The sequence below is a fragment of the Gorilla gorilla genome, chromosome 11, assembly GCF_029281585.2.
Source record: "Gorilla gorilla gorilla isolate KB3781 chromosome 11, NHGRI_mGorGor1-v2.1_pri, whole genome shotgun sequence".
Lineage (NCBI taxonomy): Eukaryota > Metazoa > Chordata > Mammalia > Primates > Hominidae > Gorilla > Gorilla gorilla.
Window position 1 is genome coordinate 67,410,374 of NC_073235.2, and position 26,208 is coordinate 67,436,581.

General features: G+C 35.3%; 1 protein-coding gene across 11 annotated transcripts in view; it reads right to left on the reverse strand.

Annotated features, from left to right (window-relative positions):
* Nucleotides 1–21,621, reverse strand: part of SLC38A11 (solute carrier family 38 member 11) — a 61,378-nt gene extending 39,757 nt beyond the window's left edge. For 3 of the 11 annotated variants that reach the window (XR_010129602.1, XR_010129603.1, XM_055380238.2), the window contains exons 1-7: nt 21,205–21,375; nt 20,622–20,736; nt 18,681–18,755; nt 11,580–11,714; nt 10,554–10,619; nt 5,446–5,552; nt 3,346–3,425 (exon numbers count right to left, since the gene is read on the reverse strand). Coding sequence is in view for 8 of the 11 variants with exons in the window: in XM_055380238.2 (XP_055236213.1) it covers nt 3,346–3,425; nt 5,446–5,552; nt 10,554–10,619; nt 11,580–11,714; nt 18,681–18,755; nt 20,622–20,736; nt 21,205–21,243 (617 nt within the window). In the remaining 3 variants the exon portion in view is untranslated. Of the gene's footprint in view, nt 1–3,345; nt 3,426–5,445; nt 5,553–10,553; nt 10,620–11,579; nt 11,715–18,680; nt 18,756–20,621; nt 20,737–21,204 lie in introns of all 11 variants that reach the window. The other 8 variants (XR_010129601.1, XM_063694950.1, XM_019022452.4 and 5 more) reach the window with 7 other exon arrangements.
* Nucleotides 21,622–26,208: the final 4,587 nt, after the last annotated feature.

Consider the following 26,208-nt stretch of genomic DNA (forward strand, 5'->3'; position numbering starts at 1 on the left):
GAGGAAGGTCAGACAGATGTAGGCCACATTTTGTTGACAACAGAACTAAATAGCTATTTGGCCATAAAAATCAGTTCATTGAGCCCCACCAGGAAGTGGACTGCCCTTCCTTTTTTCTCTATATCAAGGCACACTGCTTATGTGATAGTCATTTGTATAGCTTTGTCTTCTTCACTAAACTGCGAGCCCCTTAAAAGCAGAGATATTTTATTTCTCTATGTATTCATGACAGTATTTCACATGACACTTTGTACATAAAAAATACTGAAAGAAACAAGCGGAGAATGCATCATGAAAAATGATCACAAAACAGTAACTAAAATAACACAAAATCTCTGGTTTAATTTTAGAGACAATGTGTCAGTTAAAAATATGTACTCATTATTTTAATCTCTTTAAACCAAGAGGCTTTAGAATCTTTGTTCATAGAATCTCCAATGGCGAAATAATGAATCCAATTGCCTGGCCCCTAGATCAATTCCTTCAGAATCTCTACAGGTGGGGCTCTGGCATCAGTATTTTCTAAAGTTACTCAGATGATTCTCATGTGAAACAAGTGTTGAGAATCATTGCTTTACACTGTTCTCCCGTGGTGCAACTGAGGATTAATTTACTTCCTACTTTAGCTATGTTTCCCCCTCAATATTGCCTCAGAATACTATATTTAGCAAACCTATAAGAACTTTTATTACAACCCAGTGATTTTTTTCCCTGTAAACACTTTTTATAATAAAAATTATCAATTAAAACAGTTTGGTCTTACACAATTAAAATTTTTAGCCCAAATTATCATTTATGGTATTCTGTTTAATATACTTATTAGCTTTCTGTTACTGTGAATTCAGCTTCAAAAACCAGAGCTGAATACAGTACCAACATAACAGACACTAAATAAATATCCGTAGAATCAGTATAAATATCAGTAGAATTAAGTATACGTTTTTGTGCTTTTATACATACTTTTCCCTGAGTCTGTAATACATACAGACTCATACCCTCTATGTATCTGGAAAAATTGCAATTCTTCTTTTAAAACACACAAAGCATATTTTTCTTCCTCCAGGAAACCTTCCCTGATGGGGATAGATCATTAAGCACCCGTTACTTTGGCACTGTCTCGGCTTCCCTTTCATGCTTCTGCTTTGCACTTATCACCTTGTACTGTCATTGATTTTTCTTCCTTTTTTTTTTTGATTTTAAAATAAGCCCTTTCTCCATTGTTGATTGTGAATAATTGGCAGCAGGTGCTAATTCAGGCCTCTGCTTTTTCTCTCAGGGCACAACACAATCACTGGAAACAATAGAAACTCAATAAGTGTTTACTAAAGTGAATGAATAAATGGCCATATTGAAGTGAAACAGGTGCATTTCAAAACCACTAATGTAGGCCAGGCATGGTGGTTTACACCTGTTAATCCCAGCATTTTGGGGGGCTGAGGCAGGAGGATTGTTTGAGGTCAGGAGTTTGAGGCTGGCCTGGGCAACATAGTGAGACTCCATCTCTACAAAAAAAAAAAAAAAAAAAGAAAAAATTAGCCGGGTGTGGCACATGCCTGCAGTCCCAGCTACACAGGAGGATGAGGCAGGAGGACTGCTTGAGCCCAGGAGTTCAACCTGCAGTGAGCTATGATTGCACCATTGCACTCCAGTCTGGGTGACAGAATGAGACCCTGTCTCTTAAAAAAATAATAAAAACAAAACAAAAAAATACTAATGCTATGAATTGAATTGCGTCCCTCCGAATTTATATGTTGAAGCCTTAACTCTCACTGTGCTGGCATTTGGATTTGAGGCCTTTGGGAGACTTTGAGAGATAATTAGAGTTAGATAAATGCATGAGGGAAGGGTGGAGCCCTCACTCTGGGACTGGAGCCCTTATAAGAAGAGACATCTGAGATCTTGCTGTCTCTCTCTGCCATGTGAGGACACAGCAGGAAGACTGCCCTCAACAAGGCAGGAGGATGGCCCTCACCAGAACCCTATCATGCTGGCATCCAGATCTCTGACTTCCAGCCTCCAGAACTATGAGAAAATACATTTCTGTCATTTAACAATACTCGGTTTATGTTTTTTTGTTATGACATTCTGAGATGACCAATACAACTGCGAATCAGGATTAAATTATTTGAAGAAAAAAATAATATAAATATGACAGATATTTATGCTTTCTCTCCTTTATTTCAATCCTTTAAAAATAGGTGTTTGCTTTTTCAAAGAAAATGCTATATCAAATGCAGTTAGACTGGATATTTAATAGATATTTCATGATTTTCCCCCAATTAGCTTGAGGCCTTTTTTTTTTGGTATTTTCCTGATAAACTAAGAAGTCTATCAGTGGAAAATGAATTAATTTTGCAGAGCAACAATTAATCAAGGGGAAAACATAAATTACCTTGGCCACTGCATTAACAATTAGGGCTATTCATTAGGTTTCCTTTTATGTTTTTTCTTACAGATGCCATTCATTAAAAACCCAGTATTCCTTGCATTGTGCTAAATATTACATCTTAAATTAATTTTTCTTTGCCTCTTTAGAGAAAACATTTAAGGTACCCTGGAAACTCTTTAATGCATTATTTATTTATTCAACTAATATTTATTGTGAATTGTGGAAATCCAATTCAGTGTTTAAAGCCAATCTAACCTGGTTTCATTCTAGCATTTTCTTGGGACTGTGACTATAAACTGCCCAGTCTGTATCTGGGGAATCTACTATATAGGCAAAGCATACAAACAGTGTAGTTTAGATTGACAATACACACACTTTAAAATTTCATGAATGAGTAACATTTTTAAAATTGGGGGAACTAATACCAATTTGTCGACATTTTACCTCACCAAATAATAACATTAAAAAGAAACAAACACCACTATCAGTTTTTATCCTTAGTTCACAAATGATGTAGTATTTGAACACAAAATAATGAAGGAAAATAATCAGAAGAGAATAAAGGATGGTTTTCAAAGTGTTCACATTTTGTTTAATGGATAAAAACATCCACTATATCTCTTATTCTTTTTATTTCAGTCTAAACTAGTGAAACTTCGTTCCTCTTTTCAACTATTCAAAATTCATTTCTTATTCTAATTCTAATTCTTTCTTACTCTAATTCTTTGGGCCATTAAAATAATAAGTAAACCTGGTTTAATTCTATCAGCCTTGTAGGGTCCAAATGAAAAATGCATGTTTACTGACCTGTAATTATTTTACCTCATTTTGTCAAATACCAAAGATAAATGATGTTTCTGATACCATGGTTACTTTATATTTCTGCATTTATGCCATCTAAATATCTATGTGGAGGCTATAAATCAAAGACTAACAAATATAACAACAAAACTTACATGTGTGGACCCAGTGAAATTGCCCTCGCCATTACAATTCCAAGAATCAGAGTTGTTAAACCTGTAGAGATGAGGGAGACCTGTAAAAGAAAATACAAGGATATTGTCGGTTTAGGACAGAAATTATTTTATTTGAAATGTTAAGTCTTTCTCATTTTTAATTGGGTAAACTTACATATAGATTTTTTTGCCTAATTCTTTAGTAGGTTATTCTTGCAGCTTGGTGTTGATAATCTCAGGCAGGTAACTTCTTATCAGATCAGTCTTGGTTCCCCGCACCCACCCCAAGTAGGTGAGCAAGTATTATACATGACTGTCATCACCATGCAACATGGCTTTAAAAATTTTTAGTGGCTCCTGCATGGAATACAAAACTGGTGATTTTAGCTTATGAAAGTAAAAGTGAAATTATGTTTCCTTTTTTCTTCAAGTCTTATTTTAGTGTTGACATGTGCTTTTTTACTATCTATAACTGCTGCTTCTACTTGTCTTACTCTCTTCCTTCCAACACCACACACATTCCTCCCCGTCCTTTTTTTTTGAGGAGGGGTATCTCAGCTTTTTCCTCTCTGCTCTCCAGCTCTACTTTTCCTACCTGGTTTTGCCCTTTGGTCTGTGTTCCTAGGTCTGTTTTGCTTCTTCCTCTCTGTTCTGTCATTATATCAACTGGTTAAAATATAAACTGGTCTGTGTGTGTCTGTGCCCTGTGCACCCATTATGCTAGGTTTGTGTGTCTAGTCTTAATTTTTTTAAATGAAAAAGCACATTATGGATCCTTTCTCTGATAAGAAAAAATAAATATAAAACTGCTTGTATTTTATGTGAGTCTCATTAACCTTGTTTTCTAAGTTGTTAATTTTTAACTAGAAAGAAGTTTCTATTATGAATTGGCTTATCTTCTGAGGAAGAGAGAGATTAAACAACCTCTCTAAGGTCACACAGCTGGAATGTGGCAGAGAGGGAACTCAAGTACAAGCAGCCTGACTCCAGATTAGGGCTCCTAACCACTCTGCTTTGCTCATGGAGTGATTTATTTAGATATCTCAATATGACACTTTTAAGGGGCATTTAGGAAAAAATGCTCAGGTATTAATAATATGACAGAATGTTAATAGCCTTCCTTTTATGAATGCCTCACTCTCTGCTCAGAAGATAACATTTATGTGTATACTGAATATGTGAAATGGAAAATAGTTCAATCATTTTATATAATTCACAGAAAAGCATGTTTTGATACAGTCTTGCTTGTTTCCAGATGACTATTAGGGATGGTCAGAATACTTTGAAATATTATGTCTACCCTCAGCTCTACCTGGAAGGATGAAGTTCATAAATAGATACACAACATTAAACATCACAGTGAAAAGTAAAATTCAGCCAAATGTTGGATTTTTCAAAATAGAATATAAAAATATTATATAAACAACTCTTTTTAAAAATATCTTATCAGAATGTTTGGCATTACGTAGATGTAGTACCAATAATATTTTGGGTAAAATACAAATATTCCTTGAGAGTAAGTGCAAATGAGCATCTGTAGTGAACTGAATAATTATGTAATTGTTTTCATTAGAAGAGTTCAGTATTTCTCTTTAGTAATATGAATCATAAATATTGGCAAAATTCTTAAAAATTGACCAATAACACATTGCAAATTAAATTCACTGGATGAAAAAATAAGCACAATAGACATTGTAATTTACAAATAAATATATTTTAAGCCATTAAAGTTATTCATTGTTACTTCTTAATTTTAAATTGTTTAAACTACCTAAACAAAAGATGGAATACTTTTCCAATAAATTAGATTTGCTTTAAATATAGTTCTTTATATTTTCTAAATTTAAAATGTGCTGTCTGACATCAGGGTATCTACCTTAAAAAATAAAAAGGAAGAATATATTTAGTTAATACTCATCAACTATTTAATCATCGGTTCTCACAAACTAATGATTCAAACACAGTTCACTCTAGCATAACCATTAAGTAAACCAGAAGAAACTAAAGATGAATACCGTAATTAAGAACTTTGCCAAGTAGACAGTAGATTATGCAGGCAACAAGGTACATTTCTATGCCCATTTAAAATGTAAAAATTACCTTTCCAAGTTTTGCTATATTTCTGTACAAGGATAAAGGCAGAGTAAAGGTAACTGTGGAAAGTCCAATAATGAAGTGGCGACCAATAAACACGTTTTCAGGATCAACTAAAACACAATAAATATTATTAAATGTTACAGGTATAAGTAACACATTGGTGACACACTAAATAGGCCAGCATTTAATTATAAAAAATAATTAAACATAAATACTACCTCAATGACAATAATTTTGAGTTAATACTCTCCATAAAAACATATAAACAAAAATAAATCACAAAAATACAAACACAAAAAAACTTCAGGATGACTTATACTTGAAATGATGTTATAATATTTCACATTGAAATTATTTTACTAGCCTCCTTGACAGTTTTCATGCTTCTGCCTTCTTTTGTCTTCTTAGAGTATACTCTTAACCCAGAAACTACAGAATTCCTTTTCTAAGTTAAAAAACATTATGTCACTCCCTGCCCAAAACTCTTTAATGACAAAACCCTTCAGGTAGAAAGTAAGCTATAGGAGGATGATGCATTTTCTAAGGTTTTTTTTTTTTTCTATACGCAAGAGACTTGGACACTAATACTCTAACAAAATTTCAAAAATAAAGATTTAGATAAAAATATTTAATATATTTCTATACTTTTGTCAAGAAAAAAGTGGTTTCCCTGAATGGCAGAAGCAACATATTGGATAGGGAAGAAGTCACAGGGAAGCTGCTGCAACTGGTAGACACTGCAGATTCTTGGCTATGGTCAAATACAAATAGAAAATTTTATATATATATATATCACATATATAATTATATGTGTTGTGTGTATAATCACACATAAACAGAAGTTTTAAACATGAAATGAAACATACAAGGATTTATATATTTTAAAAGCTCTGCTAATTAAAATAGTCATTTAAGGAGCTATATATCTATTTCAATGAAGACGCTATTGTTTAAATTTTTAGCTCATATTAAATTTCACTCAGAGATCATGTCATTATATTGTTACAATGTCTTCAGTGGTACCAAGTCATTGTGCATCAATTTCTGCATAGTCTAAAGTCTATAAAGATCCAGTCTTAAATAAGTGAATGATTGTGGTAAGAAAATAAAAGCTATTATCCTAAACAATGACACTACTTTTCTTAGACGGCTAATAAACCTACAAGAAAGTTTCAAGAAAGAAATTTCAAAATGACATAAATTTTTACCACATATATGTATTATAGATATATGATTATTAGATTATTAGTATTTTCTATATATGTAGTGTATATACATATGTATATGGTGTATATATATGTGTATGTGTGTGTATATATATTATATATATGGAATGGAATATTTAATTTTTAATACTAATGGAATAGTTGAAATCAGCCATAACTAAATAGTCATTATAAAATTAAGAATTAAAATAACAAAACAGGAAAATCAATTCCAAAATCCATGCACTCACTATTTACATATTTGTGGCGAATATAATTTGAACCAAATTATTCGTGTATCTATTTCTATTTATCCTTTAAACCTTTTGCTTCACTGGGAAGTTGCTAAGGGTTAGATAAATGCTGACACAGAGTGCTATGATCAACAGGTAGGAGCCTAATAACTGAGGATCCCATTTGCATAAAGGATGTTTTTCACTAATGCTCTAACGATGAGATCTATTACCTATATGGATCTATCAAAAATGCACCCAAGTATGCATTTTAAATGTTTAAACAACAGTAACAAAAGGTGAAAATTGAAATTTTTGAAAATAAAATTTTTGAAAAAATTTAAAAGCATGTGAACATACTATTTTTTATACCAACATTTCTTGTTACTTTGACTTATATCAAGAGCCAAGGTTTTGGCTACCAGAGAAAAGTATAAGCAATTGTCTACTTGTCAATTTAAGACATTAGTGATGTATTTCAGAATAAAAATAGAGCTTTGGTAAGAATTTTATAGTATCTACTTCTAAAAATACTCTGGCATAATATGGTGCCTCACAAGATATACAAACAGAATGAACATTATAAACTGTCACACCCCAAAATGGTGAAGATGCTGTAAGAATAAAGTTGTGTTCTTTGCCATATGAACTACATTTTTAAAAGTCATTTTTGATTATTACAAAATTGATAACCAGGAAGAGGGCTTCAAAGGACCATTAGCCTTTTCTATAATATTTTATTTTTATGAAGAGTGTTATTCATACATTGTTTGTATAATTAAAAATTAATGAAAACTAACAATCAAAATGTTTCTATCAAGGAAAGGTAAATTAACTATGGTCACTCTAACTGTATAGTAGCTACTGTACAGAATACTGAACTTCCATTAAAGCATATATATATATTTACATTTTGATATGAGAATATGTTCTTAAAATATTACTAAGAGAAAGAAGCATGTTATAGAACAAGTTGTATGATGTTATATTATTCTTACGAATATCTGAAATTACATGTATTTTTAAAACTCTGAAAGCATAAAAAGGAAAAAGGAAGGAAGGAAGAGGAGAAACAGGAGGGGGCTGAAAGGATGGTTTCCATCCGATTGTCTCAAGAGGAAGAGATTATTAGTATTTTCTGTTTTCTCCATTTTGCTTGTCTGTGTTTTCTAATATTTTTCAAATAAATCGGCGCTACTTTTCGAATAGGAAAATACAGTAATAAAATATATTTTTAAATTAGTAATTCTCTTTAGAAAAACCTTGGAGACCAGGTGAGATGGCTCATGTCTATAATCCCAACACTTTGGGAGGCTGAGGTGGGCAGATCGTTTGAGCTCAGGAGTTCGAGACAAGCCTGGACAACATAGCAAAACCCCATCTCTACAAAACTGGGCATGGTGGTGTGCACCTGTAATCCGAGCTACTTGGGAGGCTGAGGTGGGAGGATCACCTGAGCCTGGGAGGTCAGGAGTGCAGTGAGCCAATTATGCCGCTGCACTCTAGCCTGGGTGACAGAGTGAGACTCTGTCTCAAAAAAAAAAAAAAAAAAACAGAGAGAAAAGAGAGAAGGAAAGAAAAACCCTTAAGAAAAACCTTGAAAAATAACAAAGAAAAACCCCCACAAAAATCCCATGAATCTCATGATTAAAAGATAACTGCAGTTTATATGTAAATGTATTTCTTTCTTATTTTTTCTTACTTGTATATGCAAATAGAAAATTTACATAATTTAGATTCTATTCTATGTCTTATATTATTTTCTGACCACTTTCCCTTAGCATTCTACCCACTCGTGTGGCCTCAGCTTATGCATTCATGCTTTAGAGTTTGGGGGCTGGCACAGAAGCTACAGACAGTTTGGGGTAACAATAATAATAGCTAATAGTACTGGGTAAGTCTACTATTTGCTAGGAACTACCTGTCTCACCTCTTTTGCTTCGCACAACTATTCTATGAAGCAGATGATATTCTGATTCATAATTTAGAGGTGAGGAAACTGGAACTCAGAGAGGACAACTAACCTTCTCAAGGTCACACAGCTGGTCATTCATGAGTCTGTGATTTGATAGCTATGTCTCCGTGATCTCAAGTTCCACTAAACCCTGTGTGAGGACTAGGTATACTTTCTAGCTCTAGGTTTTGTTTCATTTTGTTTTGTATGTCTCTAGAATGAGTGATTCAAGCACTAAGAGGAAAGGTGTTTTTGCATCCATCTCCTCAACTGTAATAGCAACCATAGAGAGTGTCACAATGAAATGGGGATTATGTAGCTTGGATGAGAAGCTCTTCAAAGCAAAAAGACACATGATCTCTGAATTATTCTAAAAACCATGACATAGTGAAAAGTTGAACAGGGAGTGGAGTTGTAGCAATATGTTGAAAAGGTCTGCTTGAGAATGTTCACACTGGCTTTTTGTAATTACCCTAAACTGGAAACGACACAAATGTCCCTGAACTGGGTGATAGATACACTATTGTACATCCATAAAATGAAATGCTTCTCAGAAATAATTTGTTAAAAAGAGCAAACTACTGATATATCGAAAGGCACAGCTGAATCTCAAATGCACCTTTCTAAACAAAAGAAGCCAGACTCAAAAAAGCTACATATGGTATGATGTCATTTACCTGGCATTCTGAAAAAAGCAAAACTGTAGGGAGAGAAATCTCATCAGGAGGTTGGAAGAGGGAGCTGGAGATTAGGGTTTGACTACAAAGGGAAATGGGGAAAACTGGAGGGAGTGATGGAATTGTTTTGCATTATTTTTATTATTTTTAGAGACAGAATCTCTCTATGTGGCTCACACTCCTGGGCTCAAGCAATCCTTCTGCTTCAGTCTCTGGAGTAGCTGGGACTACAGGCACATGCTACTGTGCCTGGCTTGTCATTCTGTATTTTGATTGCAGCCATGCTTATATGACTATATGCCTTTGTCAAAACTCACAGAATATAGTTTTTTGGTTTTTTTTTTTTTTGAGACAGGGTCTCACTCTGTTGCCCAACCTGCAGGGCAGTGGCATGATCACAGCTCACTGCAGCCTCCACCTCCTGGGCTTAAGTGATCCTCCCACCTCAGCCTCCCAAGTAGCTGGGACCACAGGTGTAGGCACCATGTCCTGCTAATGTCTGTACTTTTTGTAGAGATGAGGTTTCACTATGTTGCCTAGGCTAGTCTTGAACTCCTGAGCTCAAGCGATCCACCCTCCTCTGCCTCCCAAAGTGCTGGGATTATAGGCGTGAGCCACCATGCCTGGCCACAGAATACAGATTTTAAAGGGTTAATTTTACTCTATTAAATTATTCCTTAATACACATAATGGGGAAAATAGTCTGCTTGCTTATTTAAGAAATCACATAGTTTAAATAGTACATGAAGAAATGTTAGCCCAGAGAGCTGGTGATATGAAGCATAAAAAATTTAAAATATAAAGTATTCTAAGTATATAAATAGTAACAACATTTTTTCAAACAGCTAAATGAGAACTAAATTATGTATAAAAGTAGACCAAAACTTTAAGATCAGAATGGATCATAGAAATTGTGAGATACCTGAAGTAATCCAATAATTTCACTTTCAAATTTTTTATTTGTAATTATGAACCATGTTAACTATAAATAACTATATAAAATAAATATATTTAAATCCTCACAATTTTTATTTTGGCTTACCTCCTGGGATTCTTTGAAAAACTTTGCTCAAAGTATCTCCAGCTATTATATTGTAACTTATCATTGCTAAAAACATAATTAAAATAAGAGTCATCAATAAGCCATCTCATATTTCATCCTAAATATTTTGAAAACAATCAGTTATTACTTCCCAAATATTGGCATAATCCTACTGCTTTCAAATGTATATTATGATTACCAATTTGGACAACTTTAAAGATAACTGGACAAGAGATCTATGGTAGAGTATCAATTTGTATTAAAAAAAGATTTTCTCTTTACAAGTTGATTCATCTCAGAATACCTTTAAGTAGCAAGTTTTGGTAGTTATTAAAAATGCAATTTATTTTGTTGTTAAAGTTCAGTTTCCAAACCCCTTTTCAGGAACACGTGTGCTGCATAAAGTGAGGAATAATAATAGAAAAATTTGAAGACACTAATATATCCCCTCCATTAAAAAAGTAAGACTTTTTTGGGAAATATATTCTTAGCCTTCTGTGGAGACATATGGAACTAGTGGTTTGAACAATACCTTCCATAGTACTGATTTTTAAAAATGAAGTCAATTTGGCCATTAGTGAACATTAACATTTCATTTTTTAAGAAGTGCTAGGTGACATTCTCACCATTATGGTATAAACTTTAAATAGCACATTGGCGTAGTACACGGCTTCCACAAATCCTTTGCTTTTTTTTTTTTTTTTTAAAGTATTAGGCCTTATAAGAAATGTGTTATTTCTCTTGTTCACTCTTTATTCTAGGTCATTCAATTTTTTACCAAGTACAGAAAGCCCAAACATTAATCCAGTGAAAATAACCCTCATTTTATTTAAAAGAAATAGTCAGAAAATAAATCAAAAGGACCAGAAAATAAGGGAGAAAATGGTTAAAGAAGTAAACATTTCATTTGGGAAAGATTTCAACTGCTATAGTGATATTCTTTAATGACTATTAAAAGTATTTTATTCAGAAATGACCATATGCTTATGCACATAATTGCAATATTTATCTTCACAGTCAACTTACCTATAAAAGGATACAAAAACTGAAGAACAGAGAGGAGCAGATACCCTGGAAAGCCGAAAGTTTTATTGACCAAAGACTGGTAGGTATCTGTTCCAGAGAGGGCCCCTCCTTTTATCAATAAAACAAGGGAAAAGTCTGTGGCAAGAACATCAATTAAATGTCAGATTACATGTAATACAAATATTTTTCATGTTTTAACTTAATTACCATCGAGAAAAGGGGAAATTTTAAAGAAGCATTTAATTTAATGCTGCAGTATTAGCAGAGCCAGGCTAACTTTCTTTTCATAAAACATTACCTTTTATTAAACAGTAATGTTTCCAGTTACATATTTTTCAATCAAGATGCAAATATATACTTAACATACCCATGCAAAGAACAGGACAGAAAAGAAAACAGACTCGAGTCAAACTGCCAGTGTTCCATTTTACTTTCCTGATGTAACCAACGCAGCAAATATTATCAGGTTGAGGCTCAATTGTCAAGGAATAGGATGTAGGTAATCAAATATTTCATAGGTATTCAGTGTGTGAAGACTGAGAATTAAAGGTGTGGTAGCATTTAGAAAACAATACATTTAGGAGAGTCAGAGAATTTGTTTTATAATATAATAAAATTAGTAACTTTATTTTATAGTTATTATGGTTAAGAAAGAGACACTCTATGAAATTTTGCTGTTGAAATTTACATTTTTGGCCGGCGCAGTGGCTCACGCCTGTAATCCCAGCACTTTGGGAGGCCAAGGTGGGCAGATCTCGAGGTCAGGAGGTCAAGGCCATCCCGGCCAACGTGGTGAAACCCCGCCTCTACTAAAAATACAAAAATTAGGCAGGTGTGGTGGCGCACACTTGTAGTCCCAGCTACTTGGGAGGCTAAGGCAGGAGAATCGCTCGAATCCAGGAGGCAGAAGCTGCAGTGAGCCGAGATTCTGCCACTTCTCTCCAGCCTGGCAACACAGCGAGACTCCCTCTCAAAAAAAAAAAAAAAAAATACATTTTAAGAAACTTCAATTGAAGTTAGAGATAGATATATACAGAAATTATATAATGAAAAGTCAGTTGCCCTCATTGTTTTCATTTAACTCAATGTTTTTTACAGAAAGACACTGCAGTTTTATTTGGTACACAGCTACACACACAATGTGAGATGCTTGTTCTCTTTTTTCTCTTTCTCATTTTTATCCATTAAGTAATATGGAAATGCATTAAAATGCAAGCCATTGCAATATGGTTTCCCCCTGATTCCCATGTCAGTGAAACTTCTTTCAACATGGTCATCAATGATCTCCAAGTTGATAAATCCAATTGATACCTCCTAGATCTTACTCTTATTTGCTCTTTCGGAACACTGTTTTTCGTTGTCGTTGTTGATCATTCCTTTTATTCTGAACCATTCTCCTTTGGCCTTTGTGACATCTCTTTCTTGTGGTTTTCTTCCTGCTGTTTTGGTCATTTATACTCAATTTTTCACCAGTTTCTTTTACTCTGCTCAAGTCCTGGATTCTTGGACTTTTCTTTCTCTCTTTTTTTTTTTTTTTTTTTTTTGAGATAGAGTCTTGCTCTGTCGCCCAGATTGGAGTGCAGTGGTGCCATCCTGGCTCACTGCAACTTCCGCCTCCTGGGTTCAAATGATTTTCCTGCCTCAGCTTCCTGATCAGCTGGGATTGCAGGTGCCCACCACCATGCCTGGCTAATTTTTGTATTTTTAGCAGAGACAGGGTTTTGCCACGTTGGCCAAGATGGTCTCGAACTCCTGACCTCAAGTGATCCACCCGCCTAGGCCTCCCAAATTGCTGGGATTACAGGCGTAAGCTACCGCGCCCGGCCTTTTTTCTCACCCTTCAAGATGTACTAGTGTGATCTCACTTATGCTGTGGTGGCAATTTTCATTTAGATGTTAGTAACCTCTAAATTTGTGTTTCCAGCTCAGACCCCCTTCAAAACTTCAGACTTCTACAGCCAGCTGCCTAATAAATATTTTGCTTTGAAGATCTCATAGGCAGGTTAATTTTAAAATATATAAATTCTAATTTGGTTATTGGTTCTGGAATTTGATTCTCTATCCATATTTCTCCAATCTGTAATTAGTATCAACAGAAACTTGAGAATTTCCCCAGACTTATCTTACTAATCATTAAATTATTTCATTACTTTCTATATTCCTATGGTTACTAAGTCTATTAACTATTGCATCAGAAATATTCAAATGTAGCCCCTAATTTGTAATCTTAACTTGCCTTATGGTACAGCTTTGGCCTTCATAATTTCTTGTCTGGAGTACTGCAATAACCCCCTAATAGTTCTTTTACCCACCAATCTGGCCCCCAACAAAGACACCTTTGATTTCTCCTTCCTACCAAGACATTCTCAACATTCTCCCTCCACCAGGTGGATCTGGCCATAGATTATCATAAATCTAATTGTGCCTTCTGTTTAAAATATTTCAGGGAGACCCATTAATGCCTTTGGATAAAAATTATTTATTAGCTGTGTGTGACTTTGGGTGAAAGATTTGAGCTCATCTGTAAAGTAAGGCAATATGGCACCCTTGAAGAGTGGTGTGAGGACTATGGTGTTTAATGTCCACCACAATGCCTACTGTCTTATAGAAGCTGAGTGGGAACTAATGCTATTTCTACTTATTTTTGACAAGCTGCATGTGACAGTGGGAAAAGTATTGTATTTGGAGTCAGATAATAATGATAACAACCACAAACTACTAGCAAATGCTTACACAATGCTTTTCTGTGTGGTAGGTCTTTTTCCAAATACTTTACAAATACTAATTATTTTTAATCTTCACAACAACCAGAGGTAGGCGCTGGTTATCATGTCCATTCAACAGATGAGAAAAGTGAGGCATGAAGGTTAAGTAAATTGATCTCTACAGAAGTAGTAAAAGAATCAGGACTTAGGCCGTAGTAGTCTGGCCTCAGAATCCATGAGCTTAATTAAAATCCCAACTCTGTTGCCAGTAACTTCAGACCTTGCCTAAGTCATTTTAACCTACTGAAGTCTCAGTTTTCTCCTCCAAAAAAGTAAAACATGAACACCTACCTCAGAAAGATTTCACATTATGACTGCATTATGCTCAGCATCTAGCTCAGGAAGTGGTAATGATTATCATTACATGAGAGGCTTCCTATCTGCCTTTGCAAACCTCCCCAACTTCCCCTCTCTCCATTTGCAAACACCAACCCTACACTTTAGCCAGACTAAATCACTTGTTCAGTTGCATTTTGCATTCCCACATTTCCATCTGCTTCCATTTTCTCTGCTAACTCACTTTTTTTTTTTTTTTTTTGATAAATACTCAGAGGAAGTATCTCCTCCTCCCTAGAACATTCCTGCTCTTTTGAGGCTAGGTTAAATGCCAGTCTCTGTCATCATGTACATATTTTTATTATGGTATTTTTTATAAAGTAGTATAATTATTTTTTTTTTTCTGCTTGACACACTATATTGTGACCTTCAAAAAGGCAGGGATAATGTTCCTCATTGCTATAGCTGGCATACTGGTGATCGGTATATATTTGCTGAATGAATCAATGATCAATATAGCAGGATTGCTATATGTTTACCCATCATATTCTAATTTAATGTGATAAATGACCTAATAAATATATTTTTATTTATTTAATTTAATTAATTTATTTATTTATTGTTGAGACTGAGTCTCGCTCTGTTGCCCAGGCTGGAGTGGAGTGGTGCAATCTCAGCTCACTGCAACCTCTGCCTCCCGGGTTCAAGCGATTCTCCTGCCTCAGCCGCTTCAGCTTCCTGAGTAGCTGAGATTACAGACGCGAGCCACCACATCCAGTTAATTTTTGTATTTTTAGTAGAGACGGGGTTTCACCCTATTGGCCAGGCTGGTCTCGAATTTTTGACCTCAAGTGATCCACGTGCCTCGGCCTCTCAAAGTGCTGGGATTACAGGGGTGAGCCACCGTGCCCAGTCCTAAGAAGTATTAACAGATTTTAAAATATCCTGCAAACACAAAGGAGATATCAATAAATTCTACTTCCTTTGCTTAAAATTAGGAACTGCTTCACAAAAAAGTTGAATAATGCCTTGAAGGAAGAACAAGGTTTCACCAGGTAGAGAAGAAAAGGAATGTCAGGCAGGAGGACTATCAATGGGAAGATGGTGTGAAAGCTTATTCTCTCTCCCTGGGTAACAGAATTCTCCATGATGGCTGAGAACGTCTGCATGTGACTGTTGGTCACAGAGTGAGAGAACAGTTAGAATAACTGGAATGAGACTAAAAATGCAGACTATGGCCAAACTATGAAGGAATTTAAATGCAATATTTTTTTGTTGTTGTTGTTGTCCTTACAGAGTCTCGTAATGTTTTGATTAGGGGAGTTTACAGAGTTCAGGCTGAGGTTTTATAAAAATAACTTGCAGCAGCATGGAGGACTGATGAGAAAGTAGACAGATGCTGGAAGCAGGAAAACTGAACAGCAGGTCACTGGCCAAGGAGAATCAAAGAGCTAGATGCTGAGAATAATGCAGCCACAATGTGAAATCTTTTTGAGGTAGGTGTTCATGTTTTACTTTTTTGGAGGAGAAAATTTGGACTTCAGTAGGTTAAAACGGCTTAGCCAAGGTCTGAAGTTACTGGCAACAGAGTTGGCATTGATTCTCCTCCTTGATTCTCATATAATTTATATACAATTTATATACTTATGTCACAGAGAGGAGGCAACCAATTTCAGAGATGGTATGAAGGCTTGCTGAAGAAGGGTATGGTTGGGATGAGAACACTGAGCATTTTATAAAAGTTCAAAATGATCGCTTAAAGGTAAAGATGTGTTAAGAATTTAGTCAATAATAAATGTAAATGCTTTCATTTGCTTATAAAATACAGGCTACAAATATATTCCCTTAAAAGTTTTAGGTATCTTAGGTATTAATCACTATAATATTTTGATCTCCCTTTAAATATATTGTATGCAACCTTTCTAAAAATTCATGAATGAATCTGTTACTTAACAGAGGAACTTTCTTTTAAATAATTTTGTATGCTCAGACAATAAAAATTATTTTATGTTAATCAACAAATTTGAGAATCTTAAAGCAAATTAGAATTATTTGCTGTACATTTTTATAATTCTTTTTGTTCCCCAACATTTCACAACATGAAAACAGAACTTAGAAAAACTTGCTGTTGAACTGAGCATACCTCATTAGTGGCCTTAAAAGGCAAAATAATAATTCTAGATTAATTATAGCTCCAGTCTAAAGAAAAATTCAACATTATACCCTACATATAGATTTTGCTCTTAAAAGCCTAATTAAGAAAAAAAATGAATCAGCCTATTTTTTTTTCACTTTTATGTGGTCATCCTTTATTTATCAGTTATTTAAGAATTTGGATCATGCAAGTAAATTTATGAGTTAGTAATTTCCACTAATAAGTAAATTTGCAATATGTGAATTTGCAAAGGACTTCTCACAGTTATTGTTATAGGTTTATATATGGCATTAGTTGAAAAAGTTATTCACATTATGATTTATTTATGTATAATATGACTTGGCTTTAGTATACTGTTCATTCTCCTCAAGTCCTGAACTTGTGGATGATGCATATTTTTAAATGTTTTCTACTTACCTGTTTACAATGTATGTAAATGTTTACAATGCACTTAAATAAACCATAGTGATTATGGTGGAAATTAATTATTATTTGTCAGTGCTGATGGGAAACAGGAAATTTAAGAATGACAGGGACAAATCCTTGAATGAGATTTTTTTTTTTAGTGTAATAAATGCCCCAATAAGTAGACTGCAATTTTTAAACACCAGCAACTCTTAATAAGCACAAAGTTTTAGGTCCCATGCTGCTAATTTATGGGTCTTAAGTTACAAATTAAGATCTGTAATAACTAGAAGCAGTTTAGGTCTTAAGGGTGGAGGTGGTAGGAAGAAGGCAGGGAGCTCAATGCCTCTCTAGCTTTGAATTTGAAAACTATTTCATGCTTTACTCTCTCTTCGTCAGCCTGAAAAAAAATAGCTGAGTGTTGGGAAGGTCTTGGAAGCCTGAGGTTTTACAAGGGATGGCATCTTGGCAGGATCTCTAGAAGCAGAGCTGAGACAGACATTCTTGGGCAAGGGGTCTGTGGATGAAGTGCTCCAGAAGAAGGGGAATGAGAGGACAGGGCAGGGGAAAGAGTTCAGTAAGTACTGCGGTGGTGGAGCCCTGGAGCTCCAACTGTACCACACACTGGTCCCCGTGGAGGCAAGGAGACCCCCTTGAGGCCCAGGGCAACACTCCAGAGCAAAGGGCAGCTGAGGTGTTTTGCACTAGCTGGTAAAAGGGCATCTAATCCACCACAGCAGCAACTCCTGTGAGTGGTGTCTGTTTTTGATCATTGCCACCTCTTTCACAGTGATCCTAAGGTAGAGGAAAGACGCCATGTTTGTCATAAGGTGAGATGGTGGGATGACAAGGCGGGGACGAGGACAACAAAAAGAGGAGATGATATGAGTTGTAAAGCCTGCATTTAAATGGGAGAGTGACAAAACGTGGGTGTGAATGAACTATTTACATGAAGAAGGGGAAGCAGAAGAGAAGATGTGATACAGAAGCAACTTATTGCTGCATTTAAAGACAGTAGCAGGCAGCGAGTTTGGGCAGGCATAAGCCAGGCGGAGAGGCTTGATGAGCCCTGCTGGTTGATAACCAGAGCTTCATTTCTACCTCCACAAACAACAGCTGAATAAGGTTGCTCATTCACAGGCACCTGCCCACAAAGCCCTGCTATCTGCACTTTCAGAGCACAGTCTTCTCTTAGCCTTAATGAAGCTTTAAAATGACTTCCCCATCTACTACTTTCTGCAAAAAGTGAAAAAGGCACATGAAAAGGATTTAGGCTTGGTAATATATAATGCTTTTCTACTTTTTCTAATCTGTTTAAAGGATTAGTAAGAAAAGTAAATCTCCTCAGGCATAAATGCTTAAATTCTTTAGGATTCTTTGATGCACTTTTTAATTAACTAGGAAATTCAGTTGCAGCATGTGTGTGTGTGTGTGTGTGTGTATGTGTGTAGTTATTGCACAGTTGAAGTTGCAGAAATAAGAAATTATATAGTATTTTACCTGTAACATATGAAACCCAGAATAAAAGCAATATTCCCAAAGGAAACCCAGCTTGCTTCATTGAATAAGGCAATCCTGAAAAAACATAAAATGCCCCACCCTTCACATTAACAAGAAAGCTAGAAACACAGAAATTCCCCCCTTCAATTTCTGCGTATAATAGGTAAAGTCAATTTATATACTTATATGACGTATTTGTAAGTTGCACATAGGACAGTATTAATATTAAATGTTAGGTATTAATACTTATTTCAGAATAAAATGTTATTAGCTTAGGGACAAGTTAAGAGAGCAAGTTTCTGAGGTGACGGAATAAGAATTAGAAAGCAGCAAATGAAAAACAAATGCCAGTTCACACAAATAACGTTTACTTCAGGGTAAGAGTGACATAGTCCTGCAATATGTGGAAAGTCATTACCTCAAATCCTTCCTTACCTGCTAGCCAAGAAAGCAGAGAGGATAATAAGGAGCACAGAAGGGTTATAGAATATTAAGAAAGACAGACTCTAGAGTCAAAATGGGGCTACTATGTAGGAAAAAAATGAGAGAAAAATGAGAAGGCGAAAGTATTTTTTATAATGCTTAAAGGGGTACATAAATTATTTCTTATAATTTTGGGGGAAATTGACAACTTTAGATTTGACAACTTTAGATTATGGACAATAAAATATTTAAAACAAACACAGTTAACATATTTCCAGTCAAAATTTTTATTCTCTGAAAAGTTTTCCCTTAAAGAAAAGAAAACAAGCTGCTGAGCAGTGGTACTGTTTAGCATTGCTGACATGGCTTAACTTAACACGTTCACATCAGGAATTAGCTCTAGAATTCTTCTAAGTACAGCTGCTCATACCTTCATGGTACATGGAGGTAGAATTGTAAACAAGTCTTTGTCCCTGTTTCCTTCTACTTTACCTCAGGTAACTCCATTTTATGTATCATTTGGAGAAAAAAAAAAGACTATCCATAGAAAAATGTAAAATCAAGAACCATATTAACTTGTGAAAAGTAAGAAAAGTAATTCAAGAGTAAGAAAAGTAACTCAATCCAGATAAATGTTTAATTTTCAGAAGGTGATGACAGAAACAAAAAATGTTGCAACTTTATAAAACATTGTATTCTCAAAAAGTATTGCATTTTGCAGGATTTTGTTTTCTTCTTGTCTTTTCTGAGATAGAGTGTTTTCAGATTCCAAAAAGAATAATAACCACTGAAAATATAGCTGCTTTTATTACTATAATGCAATGCACTTTTAACTTTTTTCAGTAAATTTCCCTTGCTTCTAATACAATGGGAAAATCTGAGCTATTTATTTTTTTTAATTCTGATTGTATGGCTCCTTTATTAGGAAAATTATATGCATTTTCAATGAACAAATTTGCATTGTTGACTAAATGATATTTAAAATTAATATATTGTAATAATTTTGTACTTTAAAATTTAACACTGTATAGATAGGTAAAGAATGTATGAATTTAATTTTTCATAAAATTGGTATGTTTTCATATTAAACTTTTCACCTCCAACATTTACAAATATCTGGAAGTTTTATACTTCTAGAAGGTTAAAGAAAGATGATTCAAATAATGATGGACCCTTCAGTAAGTGGAAAAAGTACATTCGGTAACACTAGCAATCAACCACGCAGCCTACAGAAAAATGATTCACCACCACCCATATGCAGTTTCACCTTAATCTACCACATGTGGAAGATGCTCTCAACTGTGGAAACAGTGTGAATTACAGCCCCATCTTCAGCATAAAAGACACGCATACATACTGTTACACTAGAAAAAAAGGAAGGCTTTTATGGAAGAAAATTACCAATTTTCTTATTTAAGTCTTTTTTTCTTTAAAAATAATTAATGAACACTAGCAGCGTAGCGAGTCTTAAATTTTGCCCTTTCACTTAAAATTTAAACCAAAGCAAAATACACTTACCTATTATACCAGATCCTATAATCGAGTTGACAACATTAAAAAGAGCAGCAGACTGACAGGTTTTCTCTTTATACTCATGTTCAGAAACAAGGGTTTCTCTGTCATCTAGATCTCTCTAATAGATAACATAGCAATTATAAGCAAATACTAGTTCAGAAAATTAGAAAAGTAACAAATATGTAATGCAGGATACTAACACGATTTTCTAGTAATAATAAGTAATGTCACTAATGAAAATAAAATAAATGCCGGGATAACAGTAATAAAGAATAACAATAATAGCTAGTAATTCAACAGAGCTTGGTAAGCAAACTCCATCCTAAAATTTCCAGATTACAGCTGCCCCAGCTGCTAAGTACAGGATCTGTTAGGAATTCAGTGATGTGATTTTGTGAAATTAAAGTGCCTGCTAAGAAAAAAAAAAAAAAAAAAAAAATCAGATTAAGGCAAAACTTTTTCTCCCAGAGAACTTTTCGCGGTGCTAAACCAAGAGCCCAGGTGAAGGTAGGTGACCTGACCTGTTGCAAGGTGAATGAAATTTCCGGAAAACTGGCTTCAGAACCTGCCCAGTCGCTAGTTTTACCTGCGGCGGGATGACAGGCTCCTGCCTCTGGTAGCCCATGGCTGAGCGGTGGTCCTCAGCAGGTGGAAGATGCTGGGGCTGGGTACGGATTCGCACCCGGCCAGCCTCCTCCGCCACCTCGCACACAGCCGAGGTCCGCGTGTAGCCGCAGAGCTGCAGGGAGCCAGTTCCACGGGCGCCCCCTGCTCCCTCGGCAGGCCGCGAGGGCTGCAGCCCCAAGATCTCTAGGCTGTGGCAGCCTGGGGCGCTTTTCCACCGGAGTTCGCCCAGACAAATGTATTTTTCCTCCGGAGGCGGAGATGCTGCAGGATGTTTCTGATCCGGGCAGCCCTGTCTCCCCGCCTCCCCCCTTCACACCCCCGCCTCCCTCAGAGAACAGGGAGAGCTACTCTTCCCTGGAGCTGCAGAGGACAACTTGTTCCACCCACGCTGCCCTGCCCAGATCTCACAGAGTTATGACCGCCTCGTTGCAGTCCGTTCCTAAGTTAGCTGCTCCTTTGCTGGGGTCTGAAGCCCAAGTAAGAACGCAGAAGCACCCTTGGGCCCATGGGCCATCTTCCCTATTAGCACCTCCTCCTCGCTACCCCTCTTCAATGGCAGAGACGACGAGTGAAAATTTGGGACTTTTATTGTAAATGGAAATGGAAAGACTCATAAGAAAATGAATAGCAAAACAAAAAACTTTCCTAGGGTTTTAGCAAACTTGACTACTGAGCATGCTTTGGTCAAACGCTTCCTGGTAACTTTTTAGAAAAAGGAGCGATAGAGAAAATGAAGGTGGATTGTTACTGCATTCAGGTAATGAACCTTGAAAAGGGAAAGAGGAGTACAGGGGTTTGGGAAAGGGGTGGCACCTACAGTGCCTGAGCTAGAAAGAATCTTCAATGACCATCTATTCAGTCCTCTTACATTACAGATGAAGCAACAAGCCCAGAGAGTATTCAATATCAGAGACAGAATGCATGAGACAACAGTTTCAGGGGCAATAAGAGCGGTGATATGCCATCATACTTAACAAATTCTGCCTTCCCTTGATATCCATAGGGGATTGGTTCTGGAACCCCTGCAGATACTGAAATCCAGGAATGCTCAGGTCCTTGATAGTAAACAGCATGGTATTTACATGTAACCCAGGCACATCCTCCAGCATACTTTAAATCATCTCTAGATTATTTATAATACCTAATACAATGTAAATGCTATTTAACTAGTTGTTATACTGTATTGTTTAGGAAATAAGAAAAAAGTCCATATGTGTTCAGTATAGACACATCCATCCTAGCCCTAACTACATTTTTGATCTGGGATTGGTTTAATGCATGGATGCAGAAGTGGGGATATAGAGGCCAACTGTACCTAATTAAACAGGTTCTGTTTCATACATGTTTACTTATAATTATGAAAAAAAATTAAAAACCGTGGGAAAACAAAAGACTTATAAACTTTATATACACTCTGCCATCAGATGTTAACATGCTGTCATATTTTCTTCAAATTGTAAAAGTAAACACAATGTCACAATAGGAACCCCCTTGACCTTCTGCATTCCTTTCCCCAGGCCTTCAGCCCTGGAGTCATCAGTTCATCAAGTTAGTGTTATCTTTGCTATTCATACTTTGTGTTTTAATCCGTTCATTTATAGCCATAAACAATATATAACATTGGCTTTTGTATTTTCAACATTTACAAAGATGGTGCCATATTGTACATGTTATTTTTCCACTGGCATTTTTGTTTTCAGCATGTATGATGTAGATATATGCAGATTTTTTTTTCATTTTATCTAACAGTTAAGTCAGCCTTCCCCTACTGAAAGATATTAAGGTTGTTTCTCGTTTTACACTCTTCCAGAGCATAAAAGTGACAATTTCTCTAGATGTAGAAGTGTTAGGTAGTAGGTCATGCACATTTTCAACTTCATTATTATTATTATTATTATTATTATTATTATTATTATTGAGATGGAGTTTCGCTTTTGTTGCCCAGGCTGGAGTGCAATGGTGTGACCTGGGCTCACTGCAACCTCTGCCTCCTGGGTTCAAATGATTCTCTTGCCTCAGCCTCAGGAGTAGCTGGGAATACAGGTGCCTGCCACCACACCCGGCTAAGTTTTTGTATTTTTAGTAGAGATGGGGTTTCACCATGTTGGCCAGGCTGGTCTTGAACTCCTGATCTCAGGTGATCCACCCTCCTCGGCCTCCCAAAGTGCTGGGATTACAGGTGTGAGCCACTGTGCCTGGCCTTCATTAAATATTTTTAAATTGCTTTGCAAATTGATAACATGAATTTCACTTCTACCAACAGAGGTGAAATTCTTGTTTTTCTACATTGTCTGTAACACCAGGACTTACTTAATCTATTTTTTAAGTTTAATTGTTCTGCTGGATTTTTAAGTGGTGTATAATTATTGTATAAATTTGTATTTTATCCTAATTTACATTGAGGTGGAAGATCTTTTATATAGTAATTAAATATTTCCATTGTTCTCTTTGTGAATTTCATTTTTTTTGCCCTTTTGATTTTGGTTGTGAATTTTTTCTATTGATTTGTAAGCATAATTTATATATTTGGGGTGGCAACCCTGTGTCAGTTCTATGTTTTGTACATATCTTCTCCCATCTTCTCTCTTTCAAATTTTTTTTAATTCTGTGAAGTTACAGTTTTAATATTAGTAATCTTAATCCTGATGCAAGTGCATTGAGAAGGAAAAATTATAACCCTATTTTACTCAAAAATATATATATGCAAAAATTCCAAGGAAAATATTAGCAAATTGAATCTGTCTATTCACGAAAAGTTAACAATATCATAAAAAAGTTGAATATAGTCCAACTATGAAAGGATGGCTTAGTTAACAAAAAGTCTATAAATATAATTTCCAACATTAGCAGGTAAGAAAAAACCATGTTATTATTTCACTATATTCAGGAAAAACACTTGATAATGTTGAATTCTTGATTTTAAAAAAACTTTGTAAATCAAAAATATAATACAACTTCCTGATAGTGATAAACTATAGCAAAGTATTTTAGTTATGGGGAAATTTTGGAAGCATTCCCATTTAATCAGAAGTGAAAAAAGTCAATGATTGTGGCTTATTTAACTTGATATTGGAGTTCCTAAAGTAATAAGAAATAAAAGAGAAATCAGAGGTATGAGAATTGGAAAGCTAAAAATAAAACTGTCATCATTTTTAGATGATAAAATTGTTTATATAGAAAAAATCCAAAATAATCTAAGAGAAAAAAATTAGAAATAGAGAGTTTAGAGAGCTGATTAGTATAAGATTAGACTAAAAATATATTAATTTCTCTACAGCAACAGCAAACAACTAGATATTGTAATTAAAAATATATATAATAGTGTCAGAGAATATCTAATACTAAGGAATAAATCCAACCAAAGAGAAAAATGTACACAATCTCTTCAAAGAAAAATATAACAATCAAGATACATTAAAGAAGGCCTAAATAAATTGAGAGATATACCTTATTCATGAATCAGAAAAAATATTCTAAAGATATCAAATCTGACCAAGTTGATCTATTGATTAATAAAATTATTTTCACCACCACATTGACCACAAATCTCTGCCAAAACCTTTCCTTTTTGTTTAATTACAAAAGAAAAATGTTTGTTTTTTTAAAGTAGAAAATAAAATAAAAAGGAGAAATTTAAAATGTTCAGTTATTTCCACTCCCAGTGATTATTTTAAAGATTTTTTTCAATATATCAGGTTGGTACAAAAGTAATTGCAGTTTTTGCCATTAAAGTAATGGCAAAACCTAATATTTTGCACCAGCCTAATATTATATGTGTCTCTGTATGTATGTGTTGTTCTTTTTTCTTTTTGTGGATATAGGCTCCGTTGTGGTCTTAAAATATATCCACAAATTTTCTGACATCCTCTTTTCAAGAAGTGGAGCTTAATTCCCTTTCCTTTGAGTGCAGGTATGACTTAGTGACTTGCTTCAAATGAACAGCATATGACAGAAGTGATGTGTGTACATTCTGATACTGTCATGAAATTCATTGTGAATTCTGCCTTGTTCTCTTTCAGACCACTCACTCTGGGAGAAAGCAACTGCTACGTCATGAGGAAATTGAAACCACCTATGGAGAAAGGCCCACATGGTGAGAAAGTAAAGCCTCTTCCCAATACCAAGTGAGTGAGTTATACTAAAAGGGGATCCTACAGCCCCAATCAAGTTTTCATATGACTGCAGCCCCTGTCAGCATCCTAACTGCAACCTCATAAAAGACCCCAGCAATGGCCAGGTGTGGTGGCTCATGCCTGTAATCCCAGCACTTTGAGAGGCTGAGGCAGGTGGGTCAGCTGAGGTCAGGAGTTCAAGATTAGCCTAGCCAACATGGTGAAAACCCATCTCTACTGAAAATACAAAACATTAACTGGGTGCGGTGGCATACGCCTGTAGTCCCAGCTACTCGGGAGGTTGAGGCAGGAGAATCCCCTGAACCCAGGAGGCAGAGGTTGCAGTGAGCCGAGATTGTGCCACTGTACTCCACCCTGGGTGACGGAGTGAGACTCTGTCTCAAAACAGAAAAGACCCTAGCAAGGACCCCTTAACCAAACTGCTCCCAAAGCCTTGGCCCACAAAAGTGTGAGATAATAATTTATTTTTTTAGGCCACTAGGTTTTGGCATTATTTGTTTTACACCAATAGATAACTGATATAGGCTCATCCTATACATATTTTTGATGATCTTCTTTAAAGAATGTTTTCTTAATTTCATAAATATTTAATATAATTTCAAAATATTATATTCTCAATGAGAAAACTCAACAAAGAGACAGACATAAAATCACTGACAATCCTCCCATGCAGAGGTAAATAAAGTTAACATTTTAGAACCCTACAGTTTAGCCAGATTATACAGTATTTAGTTTGTTGAAGTGCATATTCACATGTGCAAAAATAGTTTTATTGAGTCTGTCTTAGCCCCAGAGTCTGTCTTAGCCCCAGACAGAGGCTATGGGAACTG